The sequence below is a fragment of the Trichoderma atroviride genome, chromosome 7, assembly GCF_020647795.1.
Source record: "Trichoderma atroviride chromosome 7, complete sequence".
In the NCBI taxonomy this organism is placed as follows: Eukaryota; Fungi; Ascomycota; class Sordariomycetes; order Hypocreales; family Hypocreaceae; genus Trichoderma; species Trichoderma atroviride.
In genome coordinates, this window is record NC_089406.1 from 3,248,090 (window position 1) to 3,273,173 (window position 25,084).

At 49.3% G+C, this 25,084-nt stretch overlaps 12 protein-coding genes across 12 annotated transcripts; 9 read left to right on the plus strand and 3 right to left on the minus strand.

The window, feature by feature from the left end:
* Nucleotides 1-2,416: 2,416 nt before the first annotated feature.
* TrAtP1_013059 (uncharacterized protein) lies at nt 2,417-4,070 on the plus strand (the record flags this gene model as incomplete). The annotated part of the gene is made up of 3 exons (XM_066115774.1): nt 2,417-2,491; nt 2,550-3,837; nt 3,892-4,070. The coding sequence occupies 3 exons, from the start codon at nt 2,417-2,419 to the stop codon at nt 4,068-4,070; spliced, it is 1,542 nt and encodes a 513-aa protein (XP_065971874.1).
* Nucleotides 4,071-4,573: 503 nt separating this feature from the next.
* Nucleotides 4,574-6,058, plus strand: TrAtP1_013060 (uncharacterized protein; the record flags this gene model as incomplete). Its single annotated transcript, XM_014088713.2, has 1 exon — nt 4,574-6,058. The coding sequence occupies one exon, from the start codon at nt 4,574-4,576 to the stop codon at nt 6,056-6,058; it is 1,485 nt and encodes a 494-aa protein (XP_013944188.2).
* Nucleotides 6,059-6,603: 545 nt separating this feature from the next.
* Nucleotides 6,604-7,846, plus strand: TrAtP1_013061 (uncharacterized protein; the record flags this gene model as incomplete). Its single annotated transcript, XM_066115775.1, has 2 exons — nt 6,604-6,904; nt 7,023-7,846. The coding sequence occupies 2 exons, from the start codon at nt 6,604-6,606 to the stop codon at nt 7,844-7,846; spliced, it is 1,125 nt and encodes a 374-aa protein (XP_065971875.1).
* A 137-nt stretch (nt 7,847-7,983) lies between these two features.
* Nucleotides 7,984-8,217, plus strand: TrAtP1_013062 (uncharacterized protein; the record flags this gene model as incomplete). Its single annotated transcript, XM_066115776.1, has 1 exon — nt 7,984-8,217. One exon carries the CDS (start codon nt 7,984-7,986, stop codon nt 8,215-8,217), a length of 234 nt encoding a protein of 77 aa, XP_065971876.1.
* An 895-nt stretch (nt 8,218-9,112) lies between these two features.
* Nucleotides 9,113-9,403, plus strand: TrAtP1_013063 (uncharacterized protein; the record flags this gene model as incomplete). The annotated part of the gene is made up of 1 exon (XM_066115777.1): nt 9,113-9,403. The coding sequence occupies one exon, from the start codon at nt 9,113-9,115 to the stop codon at nt 9,401-9,403; it is 291 nt and encodes a 96-aa protein (XP_065971877.1).
* A 224-nt stretch (nt 9,404-9,627) lies between these two features.
* Nucleotides 9,628-10,841, minus strand: TrAtP1_013064 (uncharacterized protein). Its single transcript, XM_014088715.2, has one exon. The coding sequence runs from the start codon at nt 10,767-10,769 to the stop codon at nt 9,750-9,752; it is 1,020 nt and encodes a 339-aa protein (XP_013944190.2). The 5' UTR covers nt 10,770-10,841; the 3' UTR covers nt 9,628-9,749.
* Nucleotides 10,842-10,906: 65 nt separating this feature from the next.
* Nucleotides 10,907-12,784, plus strand: TrAtP1_013065 (uncharacterized protein). The gene is made up of 4 exons (XM_014088716.2): nt 10,907-11,176; nt 11,236-11,299; nt 11,359-12,178; nt 12,246-12,784. The coding sequence occupies exons 1-4, from the start codon at nt 11,155-11,157 to the stop codon at nt 12,345-12,347; spliced, it is 1,008 nt and encodes a 335-aa protein (XP_013944191.1). The 5' UTR covers nt 10,907-11,154; the 3' UTR covers nt 12,348-12,784.
* A 672-nt stretch (nt 12,785-13,456) lies between these two features.
* On the plus strand, nt 13,457-14,862 carry TrAtP1_013066 (uncharacterized protein; the record flags this gene model as incomplete). The annotated part of the gene is made up of 4 exons (XM_066115778.1): nt 13,457-14,194; nt 14,262-14,448; nt 14,512-14,622; nt 14,720-14,862. The coding sequence occupies 4 exons, from the start codon at nt 13,457-13,459 to the stop codon at nt 14,860-14,862; spliced, it is 1,179 nt and encodes a 392-aa protein (XP_065971878.1).
* A 203-nt stretch (nt 14,863-15,065) lies between these two features.
* TrAtP1_013067 (uncharacterized protein) lies at nt 15,066-17,256 on the minus strand (the record flags this gene model as incomplete). The annotated part of the gene is made up of 5 exons (XM_066115779.1): nt 15,066-16,131; nt 16,188-16,286; nt 16,648-16,759; nt 16,827-17,080; nt 17,138-17,256. 5 exons carry the CDS (start codon nt 17,254-17,256, stop codon nt 15,066-15,068), a joined length of 1,650 nt encoding a protein of 549 aa, XP_065971879.1.
* Nucleotides 17,257-20,589: 3,333 nt separating this feature from the next.
* Nucleotides 20,590-21,450, minus strand: TrAtP1_013068 (uncharacterized protein; the record flags this gene model as incomplete). Its single annotated transcript, XM_014088719.2, has 1 exon — nt 20,590-21,450. One exon carries the CDS (start codon nt 21,448-21,450, stop codon nt 21,013-21,015), a length of 438 nt encoding a protein of 145 aa, XP_013944194.1. The 3' UTR covers nt 20,590-21,012.
* Nucleotides 21,451-21,577: 127 nt separating this feature from the next.
* Nucleotides 21,578-22,607, plus strand: TrAtP1_013069 (uncharacterized protein; the record flags this gene model as incomplete). Its single annotated transcript, XM_014088720.2, has 5 exons — nt 21,578-21,817; nt 21,878-21,996; nt 22,093-22,331; nt 22,398-22,512; nt 22,589-22,607. The coding sequence occupies 5 exons, from the start codon at nt 21,578-21,580 to the stop codon at nt 22,605-22,607; spliced, it is 732 nt and encodes a 243-aa protein (XP_013944195.2).
* Nucleotides 22,608-23,081: 474 nt separating this feature from the next.
* Nucleotides 23,082-24,702, plus strand: TrAtP1_013070 (uncharacterized protein; the record flags this gene model as incomplete). Its single annotated transcript, XM_066115780.1, has 3 exons — nt 23,082-23,764; nt 23,825-23,900; nt 23,956-24,702. 3 exons carry the CDS (start codon nt 23,082-23,084, stop codon nt 24,700-24,702), a joined length of 1,506 nt encoding a protein of 501 aa, XP_065971880.1.
* Nucleotides 24,703-25,084: the final 382 nt, after the last annotated feature.

Here is a 25,084-nt window from a genome sequence, read left to right on the forward strand (position 1 = left end):
TTGCAGCTTAATGAGCGAATCAAATCACTTTTGGAGATGGAAAAAATTGAATAGGATATTGTAAACCTCTAGATGATCGTAGCCATCATCAAGTGAAGGGATGAAAGAAAAGGCGAGTGACTGGACAGAAGATAATGAGAAGTGATAGAGTAAAGAGGTGAGAAGAATAATTTGATCCGGTCTTCTATTTAAGTACCTGGTGGAGGGCAGTGAATTATTGCCAGGCGGCTGCACCTGGGAGCGAGGTGAGCAGGTGCTCTCTGAAACGCATGTACCTTTCGAAATCCGTTTCTCAGCTCTCCATGCTCATATTAGCAGTGCCAACGGTGCACAGAATTTTCAAGCTACTTAGCTAAATTAAAAGGCCCGCACAAAGCTCTCAGAAGCAATAGATGGTTTGCACACGAAAAGTCATTGGATATCACATACTATGTGATGAGATGAGATCGAAGTTGTATGATCTGTCTTTGCTTCTAACAGTATATGGTCGGGGATGTTTACCAAGCTTTGAGCTTAGATATCTCTAAAGCGACAAACAAAAACAAGAAAACACACAAGTCTATTACTCTTATTTGAAAGGCATTCAGGTAAGTAATAATAACACCCGAAGCATCTATACTTTTCTCTTCTTCTGTTGGCGCCACAACTTCTGCTACCGCTGTTACTGCTACTACTTTGGTAGCTCTTACGGCTTCTAAAGATAGAAAGCTTTATCATTTCATGTTGGCAGACCTATTTTGTATTTATTTTTCCTTTTGCGGCCCCTGCTCGTCCGTCCTCTCCTCACCTTTCCTCTGTATATATCGGCATCGCGACTCACACCAAGCTAGCATCGCGCAGTACAAAATGAGGTAGCAACATGAAGCTAATCAAAGCCAGCTGTAGAGATCTGACATTTTCATTTAACAAATAACATTTGTTTTGGTTCAATTCAAGTCTATATATTTATGCCTTACACGAAGATACCTGACATATCGGCAATTATATAATGATACCTTATTCATGTAACCCCCTAGAGCTACGGCGCAACATTCAATGCCCCTCAGATGGCCGACATTGCTTCTCCATACAAGATATTTGGAACATCTGATGAAAATAGAAACAGTAACTTCATCTCCAAAAACTTGCTGCTGCGCAATTGACTGTACAGTAACCTGTCCACTCTCTGGCTTCGGCGCGTCGCCCAGCATTATATAGCTGCATATGGTGTCACCGTCTTTTCTGAGTACTCTGTAAGTACATATGGTGTGCAGTAGTGTCATGCAGCCTGCCTCGTCTGGAGGCATCATGGTTCGGATCAAATGCCGTTTCAACGTTTCATCAACCTCATTCACTGCCATCCTATTCAATTTACACCCACTGCACTATTCCATTCTTGGATTTGCACCTCGGGAATGCTGGGCTTCTTTTCTTCGATATACATAGATCTCTTACCAATTGCCGCGGTTATAGAGAGAATAGGATTGAAGGTTTGCTGGCTGTGGCACGAACTCGCGCAATTCGGCCGCCAATCTCGTCAAACTCGTTAATCTTGTCAGCTAGCCTAGCGTCAAGTTAGCCACGGAGATGGCGATTCTTAAGAGCAGCATTGACCAATTCCCCAGACGACTACATTGTTTGGCTTCGTAGATTTCTCAGGATTCGCGCCATAAGCATCCATTTCCCAGGTTTTCAACCATTACCAACGACACTCGAGCTTGGTCATCCATAGAGCTAACTGTAGCCCCAAGACGTTAATGCAGGAGTTCCACAAAGAGAAGATAGCCACCCCGCAAAATCCTGCTGCTACCCGATATGGATTTGAACTATCTGCACAAGTCTGATATCTCTTTACTTCTGGGATATACATTTCGGAATGGCGCGCATATGAGGCGGAACCGAAGACGGAAGCCGCTCGAAGCGAAAGGCGAGTACTCCTTTACAGCCCTACAACACGCATCACAGCAATTCTCTGTTCCTAGCTACAATTGCTGACGCCTCGCTCATGGTCGGTCTCCGGCCGAAAATAGCGAATGCTACTCTACAGGGATGTCCCAAAGATGGGTCCCGGAGGCTGAGAAACGGCGCCTTGCATAAGACTGGGAATATAGTTGCCGCCCCTATTTTATCGGCGCATCGGATAGCTACAAGAGCGAACTAATCGAGTTAATCACGTAGTATGTGCTTCCCTTATGCTGTGTCGTGTGGGATATCAGGAGCGATGAAGTGAAGCGATAGCTGGATGTATCGATGCCGGAGTGAATGTCGCTTAAACTTGATGTTGATCCCGCTGAGGCTTGGAAGACGGTGGTCGAAACTCGGTGATGATGAACTCCTTGGCGTAAGCTGTCTCGAGATAGGTATATAAAGATGCACTTTGCTTTCGATGTTTTCCAAGTGCAGCCTGTGAAATAACAACCGTCTGCATTTTACTGCAATGAATGACCTACTCGATATTGTTGTTGCTCGCATTTATCTCGTTGGGGCTGTTGCAGTGGCAGCGCTGGCTTATGTGAATTCCCGTTGTCTTTTGTTTGTGCAGACCGTTTGACATTGCTAACTCGTACAAGCTGATCTTTTATGTCCTTCGAGACCCACTGTCCAAAGTCCCCGGCCCTTGGTACACCAAATGGACTTCAGTTGTGATCAAGTTTCACTGGCTGAGAGGCAATCGAGCAAGTTACCAGCATAGCCTGCATCAAAAATATGGCACGTATTCACCACAAAACTGTGTTGTTATGGTGGAAACTGCTAACATGAAGTGTATCATGACAGGTGCCGTCGTTCGTCTCGGCCCCAACGAAGTCGCCGTAACCAACATCGAAGCCGTCAAGAAGATTTACAACACCAGAGAGACCTTCCGCAAGACCTCCTGGTACAAAGATCTATCCGTCGCAAGCGAAAATGTCTTCAACACCAACCGCACCGAGCTGCACCGCCGCCTACGAAGGCTTCTCTCAGGTTCAATGTCCGAAACCTCGCTGGCGGCTGTTGCACCCCAGGTCCAAAGGACGATTGATCTGATGATCAAAAGAGTTGGGGAGGAGATGGAAAGAAGAGGAGCCGCGGATGTGATCAAGTGGTTTTTATTCATGGCGACAGATGTCATTGGGGAGCTTTCCTTTGGAGATTCGTTTCGAACCCTGGAAATCGGTGAACACAGCGATTACACGAAAGACTTGGCAGAACTGGGCTACCTCGGTGCTGTTCGCTCCGCTTTTCCGACACTTATCGCGATGGCAAAATATCTGCCCATCTCTTATTTCAGACGTCCCCTTCGAGGCACAAAAAACATGATTCGTTATGCGGACGAGTCGATTACTCGCTACAGGAACCTGTTGGACTCTGACCCAACCAGTGTTAAATGGACGCTCTTCACCAAAGTTTTCCAAGACCAAGACAAGGGAGAAGGCCTCAGTCCGGTAGAGCTCAGAAGCAACGTATCAGCCTACATTGTTGCTGGCAGTGATTCCACCGCAGTCACCCTCACTTACCTAGTCTGGTGTGTCTGTCGCGATCCCAAAGTCAAGGCCGTTCTTTTGGCAGAGCTCCGAGCGCTCCCAGACAACTTCACCATTGCAGATCTTCGTGACATGAGCTACTTGAACGCAGTGATCGACGAGACCATGCGTCTCTACTCTGGCATCCAGTCCGCGCTGCCTCGCTGGGTGCCCGAGAGCGGCGACAACATCGCTGGATACTGGCTTCCTGGCGGCACAACCGTTTGCGCACAGGCGTACAGCATGCATCGCAATCCCGATGTCTTTCCTAACCCCGACGTCTTTGATCCTTCACGATGGGATATGCCAACAAAGGAAATGAAAGATTCCTTCATGCCCTTTGGAAGCGGAGCACGGAGTAAGTTTCTTTGTCTTTCAACAAGCTGTTTTGTGCGCGCTGACTCGGTTATAGTTTGTATTGGGCTTCATCTGGCACGGATGGAACTGCGCTATGCAGCTGCACGCTTTTTCCTGACGTTTCCGGAAGCCAAAGTGTCATCTCTGGAGGGGATGAATGACGGGGACATGGTGCCGAAAGTGTTTTTCTTTACTGAGCCAAAGGCTAAACGATGTTTGATTCGGAGGCAGTGAAGTTACCAAGTGTATGTATGTATTTCGTTTGTCGCTGGATATCGGTACCGCAAAGCCTCTTGATATAATTCAACCTATAGGTAGGTAGAGAATGTTAAATAGAATAGCAGAGTATTATGCGGAAATTTCGGCGTAATTTTTCCGACTATTGTGAATCAGCCTTTGCTGAGATGAGGCACTTCGGTCCCTAATTATTGGAGTACAAGGGAAACAAAGAAGACATGTGTGGTCGGGTTGGAGGCCCGAAACCAGTCTTTGTTGCCTACGCATCTAATAATATCTCGTGCTAGAGGCGTAAAGCAGTCGGTGATCCTCTTTGATACTGTTTACAAGTAACATGCAGGCTTTTCACCTTGGCCAGCTTCATAGAGCTGAGAACGAAACAAAAAGCGGCGTTTCGCCCAAAGGCCCATTGAAGATTACCATCCATGTTCAACTGTTCAATTTTGGCTTTGCGATTTCCCCCAAACATACATTCTGAAGCACCTTAGACGGCGATCATCATGAACGACCTCAAAGACGACTCGTCTTATGGATCGGGCCCCGCAAACACCTCGGTAGACGGCGCGCCTTATTCTGTTCCGGCGACAGAGTACTCGACGGCGTGGGCATGCGAATGGACTAACCCAGAGTTTGGCATATGTACCGAAGCAGATTTACAGTGTCTAAGGCACGTCAACTGTTCGTATCTGTCCTCGGGAAGACCACCAACGCTGCTGGCTTTGAAGCAGCATGCTCAAGCTCTCACGAATCTCATCAAGAAGATATGCGTCAGCAACACATTTGGAGTCATTGATGGAGGGAACAAACGACAGCTAGCTTTTGAGAAGGATGAGGCGTTTGACTGGTTAACAAATCTCGACAAACCCTACACAAACGATGACGAAAGCCATCATTTGCCTCTATGGGTCCTAGCAAACCAGATTGAAGACGAAGATGAGGAGATGGGAATTGAGTGCCACTGCCCTCTCAAAGTTGCACGAGACTTTGAGCCTTTGGATGACGGCAAAAGCACACGCCGACCGTACAGCAGCCACCATAATCTGGTAATGCATGCGAATGCCTGTCTCGAACTTCTAGATCACGAATACGGCGCAACAGGAGGTCTCCTTTCGCTGCTCCCATCAGGGAATGAAGAGGATCATGAGCAAATGCAGAGCGCTAGAAACACCATACTAGGACAGTGGCTGCTTCATCACCAGCACTTGATTGCGCGTATGCATGAGCTCGAAATCAACTACGGGATGGGCAAGGATCTCCTCGCCGGCGAGGCCGTCGTGCCCATGCAGATGCTCAGCCGCCTTGGCCCCGAAGAACGAGCCAAAGGCCGTGAGCTGGTCCACGCTCAAGACCGCTTTGTTCTAGCCAACGCCGGCGACGATGTCTTTGAAATGCTTCATCGCCTGATGGATAAGGCGGAATCGAAGATTGACGAGAAGGAGAAGATATGGTGGGAGTCTGGAGTCAGTGGCGAGCGCATGTGGAATGAGCATCGAGGAGGCGAGTATTATTCCCGCGGCCTGGTCCCTGTCGACCTCATGACGCGATTTGTGCGTCTCAAAGAGCATGGGGACCGGTCCACCATCTTTGTATTGCCGGCAATCGAGCAGCATCCGGCCATGGCTCGAGCGCGCGAGAGGGAGAGCCAGCCAACGGTGGTCTCGGTGGTGACGCCATCTTGGCCGGAGCGAGCATCTGATATCGAGCAGCGCGTCAATGCTCAGGTGGAACAGATGAAGGAGCTGGAGGGCGCCAACCGCGCACTGGCCAGAGACAAGATGGAGATGGAGGCGCAGATGGCCACGCTTTCAGCCGATCTGCGCAAGACGAGAAGTGAAGTCAGGTTTTACGAGGGCACGGCGGAGGCAACCAGAGACAACATCGTCGCCGAGATGGCCGCTATGAAGCGCCAGATGGCCAAGCTGAGAGAGGCGCTGCCCCAGGAGTATCACCAACTGTTGGAAGCTGAGGCTGAAGCTGAGGACTGAGTTTGGGGTTGAACGTCAATGGTTTAGCAGCGTCGCGGCAATCTTCGAGGGCTGAAGAGGCGAGACAGGTGACGAATCATATCGACTACCTGGATTAGCCTGTTGACCGTGCGCCTCCGAAGTCTCCGATACGATTGTTGTTGGTTCGTGTATGATGTGCATTATGTGTAGTTTGTATGTTAGCGGTTGTAGGTACAGTAGCGTCGTTATTGATAGCGAGTACCTGGAGCGAGCATGGCGGCTGCAGCTGATAGAGAGGTGGCCGTTATCAGTGGAACGGCGGCCCCGCTACAGGCATTAGCTCGAAGGTTTCTAGAATCAATCCACGACTCCAGTTCATTTGCTCCATCTACTCCCTTTGATCTAAACAGCATCCACCAACACCGGTGCCACTCTGTGCCACTGACTTGTGTCTGCGGAGAGGTAGCAGCGTGCAGATAGATGCTTCCGATTGAGACGAATCCGGCAGGCTTGCAGCCGTCCTGCAAGGGGCCTGTCTGCTTCCACTTCCCCGTATCGTCTCATCTCGTCTCGCCTCCAGCGCCATGGCATCTCCATTCACGAGGCATTGTCTTCTGCAGCGAGTCCCATTGAAGCGCCGCTGGCCGTGGACAGCCAAGAGACACCTTCACCTTGCCCCGCCGTTTCTGCTGGACGACTACACGCCCCGGTATCTTGGACTCTCTTCCCGCGACGCCGCCAAAAAGCGCTCGCTGGCCTATGCCCACCTCCGCAACTGCAATCTTTGCCCCCGGCTGTGCGGCGTCAATCGCTACGAGACCACTGGAATGTGCCTCATTGGCGACAAGGCAAAGGTCAATGTCATAGCGCCGCATTTTGGCGAAGGTCCGTAGGCGTCTGCCTTCTTTTGAGACACCAAAGTGAAAGTGGCCGCCAAGAAGAGCGCCAGATCACAACCTTAACCCACGTGAGATGTAAAGACTGCTTGCTAACGTAGCGCCAGAGCCGTGTATCCAGGGGCACAATGGCAGCGGCGCCGTATTCATGAGTGGGTGCAACATGCGGTGCATCTTCTGCCAGAACTACGACATCGCCCACCAGCGTAACGGAATGGACCTTACCCCGGAGGAGCTAGGCCAGTGGTATCTCAAGCTCCAGGAGACGGGCAACGTCCACAACATCAACATTGTCACGCCCGAGCACGTGGTGCCTCAGGTGGCGTTGAGCATCCTCCACGCGGCTGAGCTAGGGCTGAGAGTCCCCATCATCTATAACACCTCAAGCTACGATTCATTAGCATCTCTGGAGTTGATGGATGGGCTAGTTGACATCTATCTAGCAGATTTCAAGGTTTGGAAGCCGAGCACATCCAAGAGGCTGCTCAAGGCGGATGACTACGCTGAGACTGCCAAGGAGAGCATAAAAGCTATGCAAAAACAGGTTGGCGACTTGTGCTTCACCGGAGACGGCATTGCTAAAGTGGGCTTACTGGTTAGACACTTGGTTATGCCAGGAAAAGAGGCCGAGGGCGCCGAAATTATGAGGTTTCTGGCGTCTGAAGTGTCAACCGATTGTTTCGTCAACATCATGGAGCAGTATCACCCCGATGCGCATGTTGGAAAAAAGAGAAGGCGAAGAAGAATACCCTCAGCTGAAGGAGAGGAGAAGAGTTTAAATATGCCAGAAGACGCAGACGAAGAAGTTCGGTATAGCGATATCAATCGATCAGTCACGAGCGACGAAATTTCATCAGTGCGAGGAGCCGCCGTGAGAGCCGGTCTGTGGCGGTTTTGCGACCCTCCAAAGCACGACGGCTTTGCCATCTGAAGCAGAAATGACATGTCTACGTCTCTAGCTTTGCCATGCTCGCAATACGGTGCCGAATTTAGCAGCAGATGTGCATACTATATCGTCAATGCTTCCATCCCATTCTTCTTCGAGTCTAATCTACACATACCGAGCCAATGATGCGCCACGATAGTCGAGCGTCGTTGTCTGCTATTTTGCCAACTAGCGATCCGGATGTGATCTTGGTTCGAGTGGCGTTCGAAGACGAGAAGCGATCAGAGCACGGCCCACGAAGCGCCACTGTGTTGGTTGACATTGCCCGCATAGCCGGAGAAAAGCCCCTGCAGCGTAGAAAAATCCCAATGCAAACAATCAAGGCGTATGTTGGTGGCGGCGGTGGCGGCATTTAACATTGGGTCTTGAAACAAATAAATCCAGGCCTGGGCATTGGGCTGAGCTTTTGGCTGAACTCTCGTGAGAACAATAGCTTCAACGGCTGAAAATGGTCAGCTGCTTCTAGGTGTGTAGACACTGGCTTTTGGTCTTGGCTTAGGACTCATAAACTGGGGATAATCTGCCATCACCGTTCTGGCAACGTATCGCTGCACCATCCAATATTCATCTCTCAACTATCATTCTAGGGATATGGAACCAATTACAATCTCCGAGAAATCGGTCCGAGGACTTGGTCGAGATCTCTCTCCAGCATCATCATCTCCATCATCCCGACGTGCAAACTCATTCGATTCCCGTTCATCAATGTCAACATTATCCACTTCAAGAGGGAGCTCTCCTGATGCTGAGAAAGACACCAGAAGTAGCCCCCGCTGCAGAAGCAAACGAAACCCTCAAAATGCGACGCCGGCTTGGAATCTCATGTTCCAACCTCGGTCATATGAAGATATTTATTCTGAACGAGCATATCTCACGGCGTCTCTTCAAAGGCACTCACTCACAGCGATCGAGTTAATCCACCAATATTCCTTGATAGAGGAAGAACTTGATGCCAAAGAGCATATTGGAAAGCAGAGGCGGAAGCTCCGCAAGCGAATGAGTTTCATCAAAGTAAAATTGGCCGAGGCCGCTCGCCAAGAAAAAGCAATCATTATTAGGCTGGGCGAATTACAGATGGAGCAGCTGGGAAGAGATACTTGGGACCAGGTACAGCAGCGTAGGATGTTTTACCCACTGGCGCCATCGCCCATGCCACGCACGACACCGCTCAATGCAGGCTCAAAGGAATTTGTTCCGTCTGAAAATCGATCTGAGATTTCACAAGAACATATTCAGCTCTGTCCATCCGATATGGCCAAGCCTAGAGTCCTCGACACAGTGGTTGAAGTACAAGAGGGAGAGGAAGAAGACACCAACGAGATTGCCAACAATACCGAAGAGGAAACCGAATCAAGGTCAGAGACTGATACCGAGAGCGAAGATCTGTGCAACCATGGCCTGGAGTACACATACCAGAAGAGCGACAATGCAACGGAGATTTCACAGCTGCGTCCATCCCACGTGAGGGAAAGGCTATCGTCGTGCCTTGAGGAAAAGCGCATGAGTCTTCCAACTCTCAGCTTTGTTTGGCCGGGCGCTTGAAACAAAACAAAACAAAAAGCATCAGCAAGTTACAAACAGAATTGCTCGTTTAAAGAAGGAAAAATTAACAAAGGAAAACAAAAATTGTAGCATCTATCAGTTTAATGTTTCGTAGATCTAGTTGGGCATATCACATATCACATTCATCGTGCATTAGGAGAAAGAAATAATGGTATAATACTAGTAGTGGCATAAATGAAAGCAAGGGACTTGTATCAACAAATTGGCTGGGTGGATATTAACAATTAATTCTGGAAAGGCTGTCTATGTTGTAATTTATTGTCTATGCAATTGCACAGTGTCATTTAATCTCATTGTTTCTTCGGCTTCCTTTTCCTTCTCCCTTCTACGCAAACTCTCCAAACTGCCCGTCATCAAACCCCAAATTCTTTAGCGACTTTCTCTTCTCTTTGACATCTGAGGTTTTCGGTGGTGGCGGCAGAGAAAACGAAGCTCCCGGTGCCGCAGCCGGTGGCGGTGGAAGGGCAAACGACTGTAGATCCGCTGAGCTGGAAGAGGTAGATTCCTCTGCTGGCGGGGGCCGCCTTCTGCCAAACTTTGTGCCGCCGAGGTTTACTGTAATGGTCTCGCCCTCTTTCAAGCTGTAGTCCTTTGTCTCCGTCTTGGCCTTTGTCTCTGTTGCGCCGTGGCTCTGCTCGACCTCCCACCCAAGGCTCCGTCGGGCCTCTTGCAGCGACACGGCCAGGTCGAATGCGTCGGAGCGCTCCTCGAAGCCAATGCCCAGCACTGCTTTCCGTCCCTGCGGATCCTTGACCGTGACGGCGAAGAAGCGGCTGCTGTCAACGACGGGCTCGACGGCGCTTCGGTCGTTGTACGGCGAGGCGGCGAAGAGCGCGCCGGTGGACGGGTCTTCGAGCACGAGGTCGATCTTGACGCTGGACGCGGCGTCGGCGTTCTCAAACGACGTTTCAACAACGCGCAGCCGTGCGGTGAAGATGTGCCGGGCGGGATCTTCGGTCCAGGAGGCGGCAGCGTGGCCGCGCATGGACGCCAGAGGCGGGATGTTGTAGACGTGAACGGTGTTGGCGACGAAGAGGATGCGCTGGATGGCGTCGCCGGGGAGGGGCTGGCCGGTGGTTGGGTCGAGCGCCTCCATGTTGGATGAAGAATTGCAATTGATCGGATCGTGTACAGTAGGAGCTGGGGGATAGAGACCAGATATATAAAGAGTATCGAACAAAGAAAAGACGGCGCTTGCTATTGGAAGAGTAACGGTGTTTGTTGTTTTTGGTGATGGAGACGGGACTGGAGATTGGCGGTGGGGGATCCAGGTAGAACAAGTACCGCCTTTGTATGCGTCGCTGCCGTGCTTGCTGCAAGTACATCCGGCAACAAACAAGGGCATGGAGATCAAAACGCTCTCAATCTCGGCCTCTATTGGGCGCCATCTGCCCGACCTGGAATGGGCGCTGCCGAGGACTTGTTAGTGAAGCTGCTACGGGGACCGACCCTGAAATGGCGGATTGGAGGGGTCGAGCTACAGGGGCCTTGCAGTGGCTGAGTGGCGTAGCAGGAGGGAATGAAAACTTACCCCGCCATTTGTGGCTTGAACTTTTCAGATGCTGCGATCTGGGACAAGGTTAAGCTTTGCCGTCTTTTGAGTCATTCTTGGAAAAAAGCATATACACAGGCTCTCTCTTCCTTGCTGCGACAAACAAACATCTGCTCTCGGGATTCTCACTCTCTTGTACCGCTCCATCTCATATACCGTTACCACATCAATTCGCACAATGGCAAACGATTCAGAAGCTGGTATGCTATACTTGCGCGCATGCGACGATGGAGAATCGATACTGACTGTCGCATTCTAGCCGTTGCGCAGTCCATCCCAACCGAGCTTCCCTTGCGGACACAGCCCAACGATTCCACCTTTGAGTAGGCCGCCCTCGATGCTTCTCTCGAGTCTTTTCCAGCTTGATTCTAACCCCCGTCAGCATCGTCGCCACCTACAGAGACCTCCTCGCGTCCGACCCCGACCTCACAAAACCCGTCGCCGCCATCGAGTCCCTCATCGCCCTCCTCAACACCGTCCCCTCCACCACCGTATACGAGACGCTCGACACGGTCAAATCCCACTCCGACCTCCTCAAGGCCTCCGTCGAGAACCCGCTGCCGCTCCAGGCGGGCACCGACCTCTTCCTCCAGTACCTCGTCTCGTCGCTCAAGCAGCAGGACGGCAGCTTCGACGCCGTACGGCAGCACCTGCTGCGCAATGGACGCCTGTTTGCGAGTAGGGCCATCGCAGCCAGGAACGGCATTGCGGAAGCGGGCTGGCGCTTCGTGCGGGAGGGCAAGTGCGTGCTGACCCACGGCGCGTCGCGATCGGTGACGGGGCTGCTGGAGCGGGCGGCCAAGAACAGCGAGGGCAAGTTCCGGGTCGTCTACGTGCGGGACGAGGTGCGCGCCGAGGAGAGCGATCGCGTGGTCAAGGAGCTGCGGAGCAAGGGCATCCCGGTCGCGGAGATTCCAGAGGCGGCCGTGGCACATGTCATGGGGCTGCTGCGACAGGTTCACATGGTGTTTGTGGGTGCGGAGGCTGTGACCCAGAATGGGGGCATCATTTCTCGTATTGGCACGTTCCAGGTGGCCAAGCTGGCTTCGCAGGCCAAGATTCCGTTTTATGTTGCTGCCGAGACACACAAGTTTGTGCGCAAGTTTCCTTTGGACCAGAGGGATATTGGCTATAAGCAGGAGGTGCTGGATTTCTCGGCTACGGAATCAAGCAAGCAGCCCAAGGATGCTGTTGATTACACAGTGAGTTTTCAAACATTTTCTTCCCCAATGCCATACTGGAATAACTAATGATTTATGTGTGTTACAGCCCCCGGAGCTCATCTCAAATTTAGTCACGGAAAACGGCGTTCACTTGCCCGGATATGTATTCGAGCAGCTTCTTGATATATACGGCAGCTTGAACGGCTAGAGCCGGAGAGAAAATAGATGAAAATCAGAGTTTTTGATTGGCCGATGTGATGGGCCAGATGTCTGCCAGGGTTAGTGTCATGTGTTATGTATAGATATATCAGCGGATAAGAAGATTATCAAATCAGATAATAGTATTGATAAGATTTTAACAATACTACATGTTTACAACCTCTTTATTGAGGCTGTGCCAAGGACAACTTTTCTCAAAGAGTCAAGGGAGTCCTCAAGGTCAAGTCATTCTTTTGTTGCACTGCTATATAGCCTGATGGCAACGATAATGACTACATGTACTTATTTTTATGTCTGACCTCCCTCGTTATTTCCCCTGCAGTAAGTGCAAGGCATCCTGCTCCTTTATATAGGGAGACGACGCCCGTTGTGGGAGCAAGGGTCGAATAAGGTTCGTGTCCGTGTTTTCAACTGCTCGTCATCCGATAGGTCAGTCGGCTGACAAGAATTACCCAAAACGTCGAAAATGTCCTGCCATTGCCTAGGATCGGACATTACTGACGATGGGGATCGCTATTGAGGAAATCAATAGATTGCCATTACATGATGGAATACTCTATCCAATGTCTTCTCGAAAATGTGACATCTTTATTGGCGAATCTTGCGGGCGTATTGAGGCTGACGTATCAGGGGTGAGAATCAGGTTACATCGCCAGCCGTACAAGGATATTACTTGCTGAACTGATAACATGATGTGCATAGGAACATGAATAATACTACCACCAAACACTTGGATGATACATTTTGGGAGCTTTGTTCCGATATTACTCTATATTCTGAAGACATATGCCCATGTCTGGAAACATCCACTGTAAGCGATGAAAGGACTGAGTGATGGAATCACTCTAACCTGTATTAAGCGCCGACAGATGTTTATGATAAATTTAGATCATGTAGGTACCCGTAGCAGTCATCTCTTGATCATACTCGGTTGACTGGACAATCAAAGCAATAGCTATTTCTGCCAAGTTGCTCGTCGCCCATATCAACAGCTCTTTTTAGTGGCACATAGGGTCTATATAAGATGTCTCTCCGCCGCGGTCTTAACTAATTCCAACATCATCTCACTCTTTGTCGAGAGATATTAATACAGACATTATGGCCAAACTCTCTTCTCCGACTGGAACCAAATCTGTCTCTCGATGGATTAACCAAGTATCTGCTCTTGCGCTTAGAGCCGTGCGAACTGTTACACAAGAAGCTGGTCATGGCAAGGCCGAGGTAGAAATCAAGCCAAATGCTCGTGTTGAGAGAATCCCAGAACGAAATGAAGTTCATTCTTCACAAACATCAGAAACGTTGCGCCAATACAACACAAACACCACGGGCGACGACCTGCTAAAAGATCTCTCGGGAGAAATCCAGGGCAAAGTCATTGTGACAACCGGTGTCACTCTGGGCTCGCTCGGCGGCACTTTTGTTCAGACCATAGCCAAAGCTCAACCTGCTGTTCTGATCCTTGCGGGACGCAACTTGGACAAGGCGCAAGCAACCGCTGATGCCATCAAGACGGCTCATCCCAATATTGATGTTCGCAAGGTTCAATTAGACCTCGGCTCTTTCGCCGCAGTGCGCGAGGCTGCTGCTACCATCAACTCTTGGACAGACATGCCTCATATTGATGTCTTGGTCAATAATGCCGGTATAATGGGCACGGATTTCAAGCTCACAGTTGACGGCTATGAAGAACAATTCGCAAGCAACCATCTCAGCCATTTTCTTTTCACCAATCTAATCATGGATAAACTCTTGGCTTCTAAAGCACCAAGAGTAGTTGGCATTTCTAGCGAAGCGCATCGTCTCAGCCCCATCAGATGGAGCGACTATAATTTCAGTGTTTGCTTCTCCCTCCTTTTCACTAATTTCCAATTTTTACTTGATAACTGAGAGTTTTGTAAAATAGGACGGCGAGTCGTACGATAGATGGCAGGCATACGGACAATCCAAGACGGCCAACATTCTCATGTGCCTTGCTTTGGCGGACAGACTAGGGGCAAGCCACGGTTTAACGGCTTTTAGTCTTCATCCAGGCGTTATAGCGACCAAGCTGGTTGAGCATTTTGATTTTACTGTTGCATTGCCAGAAATGAGTAGGTCTTTCATATCTATTGCGACTATATAAGTATGCTTGCTCTTATTGACCGAGGTTATAGCGGCTCTCGACAAATCCCTTGGAAACATCATATGGGATGAAGTCCCATGGAAGACTCCTGAGAGAGGTGTGGCCACTCACATCTACGCTGCTTTTGAGCCCAGTCTGAAAGGTACGTATCATTATTCACCTTTTTATCCTAGATGTTCTTCAATAGAAGAGAATTCAGAGAAGAAAAGAGAAGAAAATCATATTGACATCCGTGTTAGGGTATAACGGCGAATATTTGCAAGATTCCCGTATCTCAGACCCGTACACAGATACTGTTAGGCCTTGGGCTACGAGCAGAGTAGAGGCAGATCGTCTCTGGAAGCTGAGCGAGAAGCTTGTTGGACAGGAATTCTCGTACTAGATCCGCTGATTCCGGCACTGCTGTGATGGGTCAGAACGGAATTGCCTTAGAGTTCTAATTAGTTGTTTTAGATGGACGTGGGTTGCAGACGCAAGTCTGATTGATTTCAGTTTTAATGTATATTCCTTTTCTAATAATATGCAATTCTTGACAGTACTCCCCAACTTGATACCGAACTGATGCATTCCCTATTGCAAATTTGCTCATGCCCATGAAAAATGCTCAGTGTGTAAATATACTGCGCCTGTCCTTGAACCTTGAAGAATCTTCAGATTTTCTTTAGCGACAGCATTGCGTACATCGTTTTGCATCGTCGTTGGCCCGCAAACAAAGACGCCAAGAGATTGGCCGGCTTCCGCGACACTGGCTGCCTCTTGTATAATCTGGGGCAGTTGAGGCCGGCCCTCGAAATCTCTCTCAAGCACATTGATATTGCGTCCCTCTTCCCTCGTAATATTCTTCTCTGTTGATGAGATGGATCCCTTTGCATTAGGATCCCTTGTTGGCTTGTCTTCCAGGTCTGCCGGTTGGATCGCTTTGTCAGTCAGATAGACTTCAACTTGAATGTCGGTGTTGAATGATGAACCAGCTTCTGAATGCTTCGATAGCAATTCGCTTACTGCTCTCAGAAACCAGGTACGGCAGCTAGAATCTCGAGTTGCCAAGATGACACGCAAGGAAAGAGGCCTAGAGTTGCTGCGATTACCCACGCGTTCAGCTGCAGGGGCCTCTTTATCATCAGCACGCACAGCCTGGCCTTGTTCCTCATCAGCTGATATCATGCGGTGAGCAGCGATTTGTTCAATGAATGGTAAGCACCAGCCAGCTCCTGAACCACCCGAGATGACAAGAAGATGATCACTGTCCTGATATCTCTGCATGTTGATACCTCCGTATGGCCCGTCTACAAGAACGGGTACCGAACCACCAGGGTTTTCCAGAGCGAATCGGTACAGCCTGGCAGTAAACCCCTTCTCCGGTCGAATAAAAAATGTGAGCTCAGACTGCTCGACTGGTTTCTCTAAAGGCAAGGAGCAGATTGTAAATGGATGGGTCGAGAGAGCATGGAGGAGGCCGAAGCTTGTGAACCGTAGAAAGCAATGCTGTCCTGGTACCCAGTGGAAACTTGCCGGAATCGTAATGCGAACAAAGCCACTGTCCTCCACAAATAATCGAGCTTTCAAGTTGACGCCGTACTTGAAACAAGTCCGAAGCCAGGGGTAGATATAACAAGGGACGTAAACAGCCGCGGTGGCGATGAAGTAATCCCTACGTCTTTGTCAACGACTGTATCATTGTATTTAGTGGTGGCTAATTGCCCTTACCATGAGGTGAGAGTATAGCCGCAGTGCAAAAAGAACATGACCATGAAGATGGCAACAGCAAATAGATGTGTCATCTTGAAGAACTCGTACCCAAGGTTTCTGCACTTTGTGTTAGCTTCTTTGACTGCATCTACGACTTGTTCATTACCACTGACCGTATTGTACTGTGGGATGCAAAAGTAAGCCATGCCTGGAGAAGGAGTGCGACAATGCCAGTCCAATAGAATACAAGACTGGAGGCAAAGTGCTTTTCCATGTCATGCCACCGAATGTGGTACACGATGAATGGAAAGGTATGTAAGAGAGCTAGGATGAAGAAGACGTAAGATATCCATCTGTGGAAAACTTGGAGTCTCTCGTAAGATACTCCAGTAAATAACGTAATCCAGTTTGCCTTGCTCGCGGTTGCACTATATCTCGTTGGCAATTGTAAAACCTTTGCCGTGCTCAGATGACTTACAATATAAATGGCATACAAGCCAGGCCCATCCATCCAGATCTGGTGGCCAGTGCTGGCGAATTGCCATATATCTCGCTAGGCCAGTAATAAGGCTGCGGAATTAAATCCATACCTGCTATGTTATTAGTTCATATGGATCTGAGATTGGTGTGTGAACGCTCTTTCTACTCTCAACTTACAGAAAAAGAAAACTGTGCCGGCAAGTCCTAGCAATAAGATGCCAACTGGAGCCGAGTTCCAATGCAATGACTTGACATGAAAGCCGCGATACGCGAGGTATCGAATACTCGCTATTAGCTTTGTCCATAATGGAGGCCCTCTGAATCTGCGATAACCAAAAATCTGTGATGTAACATTGCCAATGATGAAAATACCAATGGTGCACATGAAAAAGGCTACCGTTGGCAATGCAAAGACATAGTCGGCGATGTACCTGTGGGAATTTGTTAGTTGACCAATCTGTTTTCTGGGCATCTGGATGTCTTCATACCAGTAGTGCCATCGTTGCTTATACCAGTCGCATTCTTCGGCGGTGAGCTCGTCGCATTCGAACGCACGGCTTGAATGTAGCTGGATAGGCCCGGAAAGCCAGGCGGCGTTCATGTCCATCTTGTCCGAATTGTTGAGTTACCCTTCTTTTTACGGTATCTTTAGTTTGGAAAAGCTGTTAATTCACCATTTTGAGGATTTTAAAAATATGAAATAGAAAGAGCAAAAAAAAATCTTGTCAGGGGGGGCTCGTTTATCTCTTTTCTTATTAACCGCCCTTGTTTATAGGGCGTAATGAGCGCTCGTGAGCCCGTTTTTCTTCACTGAGCAGCATAAAACTATTTTCCACAAATGCTAATTAGAAACGGCGATCATTTCAATAAACTGTTGCAAATGACTCTGTATTGGTTGGATAAATGTAAAGTATGAGAGTGTTGAGCGTGTTTGAGCAAGTTTCGACAGCACTAGCTCGCACATATAGCTGTGAGTTGGTGATGCTAGAAAAACAGTTGATATGTGATTTGTTAGGGAGATGTGGATCATATTGCGTCCTTCAACCAATCCAATTATACTCTGCTTGAAATAGGGGCTATAGATTCAGATATTTGAGAATGTTGTTTCATCCAGGAAATATCACAAAGTGAATTGTGTGATGGCCATCTTTTCCTAGACTTGCGACTGGCTAGGTTAAACTTCTTTAGCTACCTCTAGTCAAGTTACACCGATCTATCAAGGTCCTCTACTACTTCAACTATATCTACTACTTCCACCCATGTAATTTTTGATTCCAGCTCGCTCACCTTCATACGTTCTTTCTGAGATGTACAAATCTCCCCTTGTGCCAGTCAACTCTATCGCATATTTGACGACAAGGGGCTGTCTCACGTCGTTGATTCACCTGTCAAACGAAAGTCTCCATTTACTATAAGCTATTCGACTGACTCGGACGACTTGCACTTGGGTGTTTTTGGGACACTAGCTGCTGATCTACCAAACGGTTTTCTCACTTGAGTCCGCGAATATAGGGCTGCAAGCGTATCTTCCAACCCTAGTCGAGAGAAACCTGTCGTTTCAGATTTGAATCATGTCAAAACTTGTCGCCCGCACAAGTATAAAAGTTTAGCAAAACCCATACAGCCACTAGTCACGTTCTCAAATCTGCACCTAAAGGCCATTGAGTCAATCAAAGGCTAACAAAACATCCTCACTCCGTAATTAGATTCTGCCAACTTTAATACGCGATCCAGATCTCAGGTAACCCTTAATGTACATCGAGGACAGCCGTCGTGATGATATCCGCGCCGATTTAACAGATTACTGGGACGCATGAACCGCATGAGACAATGGATGGCATTGCCAGTACGTATCTCACCGTCTTTCAATCATGGTGTTTGGTACTGAGACTAGTATTGCGACCCTTACTTGTAGGCATGTTGCCATTCACTTCAGAACAGAGGGTCCGGAATTACCACGTCTGAACAGCCATGCTATGAAAACTCAGAGCACATGAAACCGTGCTCAAAAGCTGTCAAATAGGAGCAGGATAGTCAAGTAAAAGCAATAGCAGTAAGATATAAACTGTAATGTTTCTTGATATAGGGCTGATGGCGATTCATCTCGTCTCGATTATATACCGTCTCTGGCCTCTTTATACGAATTTGGTCCGGCAACCACTGGAGATCAGCGTCGCCAAGCTTAAACATCTAGCACATTGCAAGGCCATGATCCGCTTCGTCGTACGATTCACACTCAACAGCCCATTCTGAAGCAAATGAATATTATGTTGCTCACCAAAGCACGGCGACGTAGCGTCGTAATACTAATCCTTTGCACATTTAACCTAATTGGTCCATGTGGAGTCCGACCCGGCAGAAGTTGCGCCAATCTATGCATAGCCATCGTAGTTTGCTTTGTGATTAGGAATCTATGTCCATTAATTCCGTTCGAGGCTGATGAATTGGTGGCATCTTTCTCCGTTTGCTTTTGTGATTGGGCGCGGATTGCTTAGTCGACTGGTCCGATGGCTCTTCATTGATAATCCAGTTGGGCAACTTTCTGCGACACCACAATTGTGAATAAGAGCTGCCCAGAAGCTCCACTCCATAGGCAAATCGTTCCCGGTGGGATTCAGCAATGCATACCCCTCTTTGCTTGCTTTCAACCAGCTCTTGGCGATATCCGGGTGCATCCGGGCCCGCATATCTTTGGGGGCGCTCGTTTACTGTACATGCCGGTCTTGGTAATGCGAGGAGCTATGGCTCCGGCGTCTGATGTTGGCGGGGGAATCACATCCTGCAATGCTCGCGATTGGAGAATGATTATCAGTAGTACAAGTAATATTAGTATTCTGTATCATATAAAGAGCGCGATAACAGCATCGAATCAAGAGACGGCCTATCAGAGCTGGTTCGGCGACACATCGTAAGTACAACGGGCTTTTCGCGTAAGCCGCTTATGGCTCGATCTGACTCCTCTAGCTGTGGTGAGGCTTGCGGGAACGGTCCAGTGGGTCGCGTCTGTAAGGTACATGATACATGACATAGGTAGCGTTACCGTTGCGCGCGATTTAACACGATATATTCCGTAATGGATGGACAAAGGATCAGATACAAGGAGATCTGACTTGATCGAAAGCGGGCGATGAAAAGTAGATAAAAGGAGAGAATCAGCTGTCGCGAGAGGCGGGCTGACAGCTGCTATATAGGCCACGCTTTGCCATCCATGGGGGAAATGGCGTTATTGTAGGGCTGTCGTCACGTTTGTTATGTAAAGCAGAACCTATATAGCGCCACTGCTCGTGTCAATCGGTGCTGGACATGTTGCTTTTACTGAGCACGCACAGGGCTGACGGTCCCCAAATGCACTGCCATGAGCTTCCGGGTCTCTCAATGCGGGTGTCCACACGAGAGAGCGGAGCGGCTAAGGCCGGCTGAGATGGGGAATCTGATGACCATGTGTCTAACCTTGACCAGCATCAGAGGTCGTCTCGTTTGTTTGACAATGTTCGTCAATACAGGTATTAACAAAAAAAGATAAAGCATATACATACTACTAGTGGATAAGCTTGATAATCCCTTTCACGGAAGTTGTAATAACGGAAACTCGCAACTGCTGTGCGCCCCGAGCTGTCCGAGAAACCAGTCACAGTAGGTACAAAGTGATTCACGGTGCTGCAGCTCAGAGACTATCTAAATTACACCAAGCTGTGGAACCGTAGCGTGAACAGCAAAGCAAAGGACAATTAGATGACGCTCTTTTACCCCTTCTGGCCGCTTCTCTGTATCCATTGTGCATCCCTGTAAACAGCCTTGCAATCCTTTCGGTTCGTCGCCCATGTTTCAGTGACAAATCTGTCCTCCATCCCTTGAACAAGGCCTGAAAGTTGGACCACTTTGTAAACTCCATTGGCGCACGCACTTGTGGAAAGCCGCGCGCCATCGTCTCCACGCCTGCGTCTGCTAGTCGTCCTAGCATCATGCTGAGGATTATCCGTATTGGTTCAAGCTTACATGGAATCTTAGTATAGGCGGGTAGGCACAAACTCAAATCGACTCAGGTACGAGTACATTCCGTTGAATCGGTTTGTTAGGGGCCCTGTTTGCGGATTAATTTACGTGAGCGTCTTCCGCGGAAGCGTGCCCCCCATCTTTGACGGAATTAATAGCTGTCAGCCAGCTTCCAATGGAGCTTGCACGTTGACAAGCAGCCCTGCTGGGGGGCTGATAACCCCATGATTCCAAACAGTGCGGGCCTTTCTCAGAAGCCTTGCGGAACTACCATGTACCGCTTGATCATCCTGACCAATGCCTGATTCCAGGAGCGCATGGCGTCCGACCGGCTGGTTCCACAGCAACGTCTCGGGGCCGGTGTCTTGCATCATGGGTGCGTAGGCGTAGGTATGTAGTTTTCGTAGGTACTTGGCGGACCCTCCTGAGGCCCTGAAGCTTTCACGCTGCCGCAAAAGCTTGTGGGCGGCGTGTCGAGTTGATAGGCTCGTCGGCATATCGGGGAGGAGGCGTTCTTGGGGCTGCGGGCGTGGCATGTGGGATGAGTGAGGCTAGGACTAGGACCGCTACCTTGTCGATGATGGGCTCTCTTCCGTGCCTCGTCCTGGCAGAGCCTGGCCTTTCCGGTCTGAGGATTCGCGCCGCCGGTGGCTTCCTGCACATTACGTAGATCGTGGTCCGACGCTGCGCTTGTTGGCGGCTTGCGGGTGCCTGGATTGAGTCGCGAGGGATCAGATGTGCCAGGCAATATATATAGATCGGTGCCAGCCGTGCCCTGGTGTCGGTTCCCCTCATTCTGATACTCCATGCTTGCTTGTTCTGTTTGTTGACTCGAATTGGCCCGAGACTATATGAATTGACTCGTAATAATCAACGCTTCCATACACGCTACACATTATCCTCACGACGCATACGATAATCACACTTGAACCACAATGCCAGCTCTCAAGGAGTCCGTCCTCCTTGCGCAGCAGCCCCCCTCAGACGACACCATGGCCCTCAAAGGCACCGACCTGGCCACGGTCAAGGCGCTGGACATTATCGACATCCAGAATGCGCGTGTCGAAATCAACCTCAAGGACGAGATCCTCTCACAGATGAACCCCGAGCAGGGCCCTCGCACGCTGCCCACGCTGCTTCTATACGACGAGAAGGGGCTGCAGCTCTTTGAAGATGTACGTGTAAACTGCTTCTCGGGTGGCTAGAAGTGGCGTGTAACCAGAATCTGTGTCCAGATCACATATCTGGACGAGTATTACTTGACCAACTACGAGATCGAGCTGTTGAAGAAGTCGTCGGCGGAAATTGCCAGCAAGATTCCTCAGGGGGCAATGGTGGTGGAGTTGGGCAGCGGGTCAGTTCCAGTGATGTCATTGTTGCTTTCTTATTCCAGCGAGTGAATCTGGCTATGCCGACATTAATGCTGACGTTTTTGCCCTTGGCGATGAAGAAACCTTCGCAAAATCTGTCTTTTGCTACAGGCCTTTGAAGATGCCCGCAAGAAAATCGACTACTTTGCGCTGGACCTGTCTCAGACCGAGTTGGAGCGCACGCTGGCAGAAGTGCCCGCGTTCCAGTTCGTGACTTGCCGCGGCTTGCTCGGTACCTACGACGATGGCCGCGAATGGCTCAAGCAGGAGTCACTTTTGGACCGGCCAAAGTGCATCGTGCATCTTGGCTCAAGTCTTGGTATGACATTATTTCCTTTTCTTGATACGATTTAAATATCATCTTTGCTAATTAATGTCCGTTTAGGCAACTTCAACCGCGAAGAGGCGGCTGGTTTTCTCAAGTCGTTTGCAGAGGGGCTGCAGCCCGCAGATGCCATGATTATCGGCGTCGACTCATGTCAGAATCCTGACAAAGTTTAGTAAGTGCATTTGAGTGTTGGAATTCATTTTCATAAATTAGAAAGACTTGTGAGCTAACAGCAGAATTGCAAATAGTCACGCATACAACGGTTAGTAGCAGGCATTGATTGAATGGTAACCAGTTATACTGACACTAGATTGTTCAGACAGCAAAGGAATCACACACCAGTAAGACCGTCTATTCACTACTTCATATAGCAAACTAATAAACGAAAATTAGATTCGTCCTCAATGGCCTCGCTCACGCCAATGAGATTCTCGGCGATGAGGTTTTCAACGTCGAAGATTGGCACGTCACCGGCGAGTATGTCTACGACATCGACGGCGGCCGCCATCAGGCGTTTGTCTCGCCCCTTGAGATCTCCTCAGTTCTTGGTCACATCATCAAGCCGCATGAGCGCATCAAGATTGAGCAGAGCTTCAAGTACTCAGAAGTGGGTATCGAGAAGCTGTGGAAGACGGCTGGCCTCGATGAGGTTACCAAATGGAGCCGCAATGATGAATATGGTACGTTTCAATTACCGTCATCTTGGAAGTGCAGCACTGACAAGTCTTCTCAGGGCTGCACATGCTGAAAAAAGCAAAATTGCCCTTCACAAGACTCCCTGAGATCTACGCCAAGGAGGCTCTGCCTACGTGGTCTGACTGGGAGAATCTCTGGGAGTTGTGGGACACCGTCACTAGAAAGATGCTTCCCGATGAAGAGCTCAACGAGAAGCCAATCAAGCTGCGCAATGCATGCATTTTCTACCTCGGCCACATTCCCACCTTCCTCGACATCCAGCTGAAGAAGACGACAGGCGCTGGTGGAACAGAGCCCGTCTATTTTCACTCCATCTTTGAGAGAGGCATTGATCCCGACGTCGATAACCCCGATCACTGCCACAACCACTCTGAAATCCCAGACGAGTGGCCTGCGTTGGAGGAAATCCTGAAATACCAAGACGCTGTTCGCGAGAGGCTTTGCAAACTTTACGCCAAGAAAGATGAGCTGGACAAGGACGTCCGGCGAGCCATTTGGGTCGGGTTCGAGCACGAGGTGCTTCATGTCGAGACTCTGCTTTACATGATGCTTCAGAGTGACAAGGTCCTCCCGCCACCACACACGGTGACTCCGGATTTCCCAAAGATTGCCCAGAAGGCATACGCCGCGCGCGTGCCAAATCAATGGTTTGATATCCCAGAGCAGGTTATCACTATTGGAATGGACGATCCTGAAGACGAGCTCGACCGACAGCGTCATCTTGGATGGTAAGAATTTTTTTCCCAAGACATACAAATGGATCAATTTTCTCTAACCATTTATTATAGGGATAACGAGAAGCCTGCGAGACAGCAAAAAGTCCATTCCTTCCAGGCAAAAGGAAGAGCCATCACCAACGAAGAGGTGAGCAACTATTAATTACATTTCATAACATTTACAACATGCTAACTGGAACCAGTACGCCAAGTACCTCTATTCATCTCACATCAAGGACCTCCCCGCGTCTTGGTCCATCATTCCTCCCAACTATCACCACAACACAAACGCCACCACAGTCGGAAAGCCCATTCTCAGCGAGCTTCCCGAAAGCTTTATCCAAGACAAGGCCGTGCGCACAGTCTATGGACTGGTGCCCCTGAGATATGCTCTCGACTGGCCCGTGTTTGCCTCGTATGACGAGCTTGCTGGTTGTGCTTCTTGGATGGGTGGCAGAATCCCTACCATGGAAGAGGCCGAAAGCATTTACGCATACGCAGAGAAGCAAAAGGACATTGCGAAGCAGAGCAAGTTGGTGAATAAGGTGCCAGCTGTTAATGGACACCTTGTCAATGATGGTGTTCAAGAAACACCCCCATCAACCACTTCCCCCTCCTCTCTCTTCGTCGATCTCAGCAACTCCAATACCGGTTTCCTCCACTGGCACCCTATCCCAGTAACTCCCAACGGCGGTTCACTCGCTGGCCAAGCTGAGCTTGGCGGCGTCTGGGAATGGACGAGCACCGTCCTGCGCCCGCACGAGGGATTTACCCCCATGGGCCTGTATCCTCTCTACACGACTGACTTCTTTGACGAGAAGCATAACATCGTGCTGGGCGGATCGTGGGCGACGCACCCGCGTGTGGCTGGTAGAAAGAGTTTCATCAACTGGTACCAGAGGAACTACTTGTATCCCTGGGCTGGAGCCAGATTGGTGCGAGATGTCTAAGAGAGTTGAGAGTTGGGGGACGATTTGATGGTGAGATTGGTGGCGGATTGGAGATGTACGGGTAACAGATTGACACATACGAGTGATATACGCATGGTGGACATTTGGAGCGCAATGGCGCGGACGGTCATTACCGAGTATATGATGCTCTCAACTTTGCTCAATTCTAGCACGCTCGTTTAGATTATAAATAACAAACGACTTTCGTTAAAGATTGTCTTTTTCTTACTGACTAGCATGGAGCAGGTTAAAAATGCTGTGAAGCTAGATCTTGTTTCGCAGCGATTTTAGCATCCATTTTAAAGCATATGGAGAGTCTCATTTGCCAATATTTTCGAACGAAAACGGTAGTGGGTGGGATTTTAGCGGAAATTTATAAGAC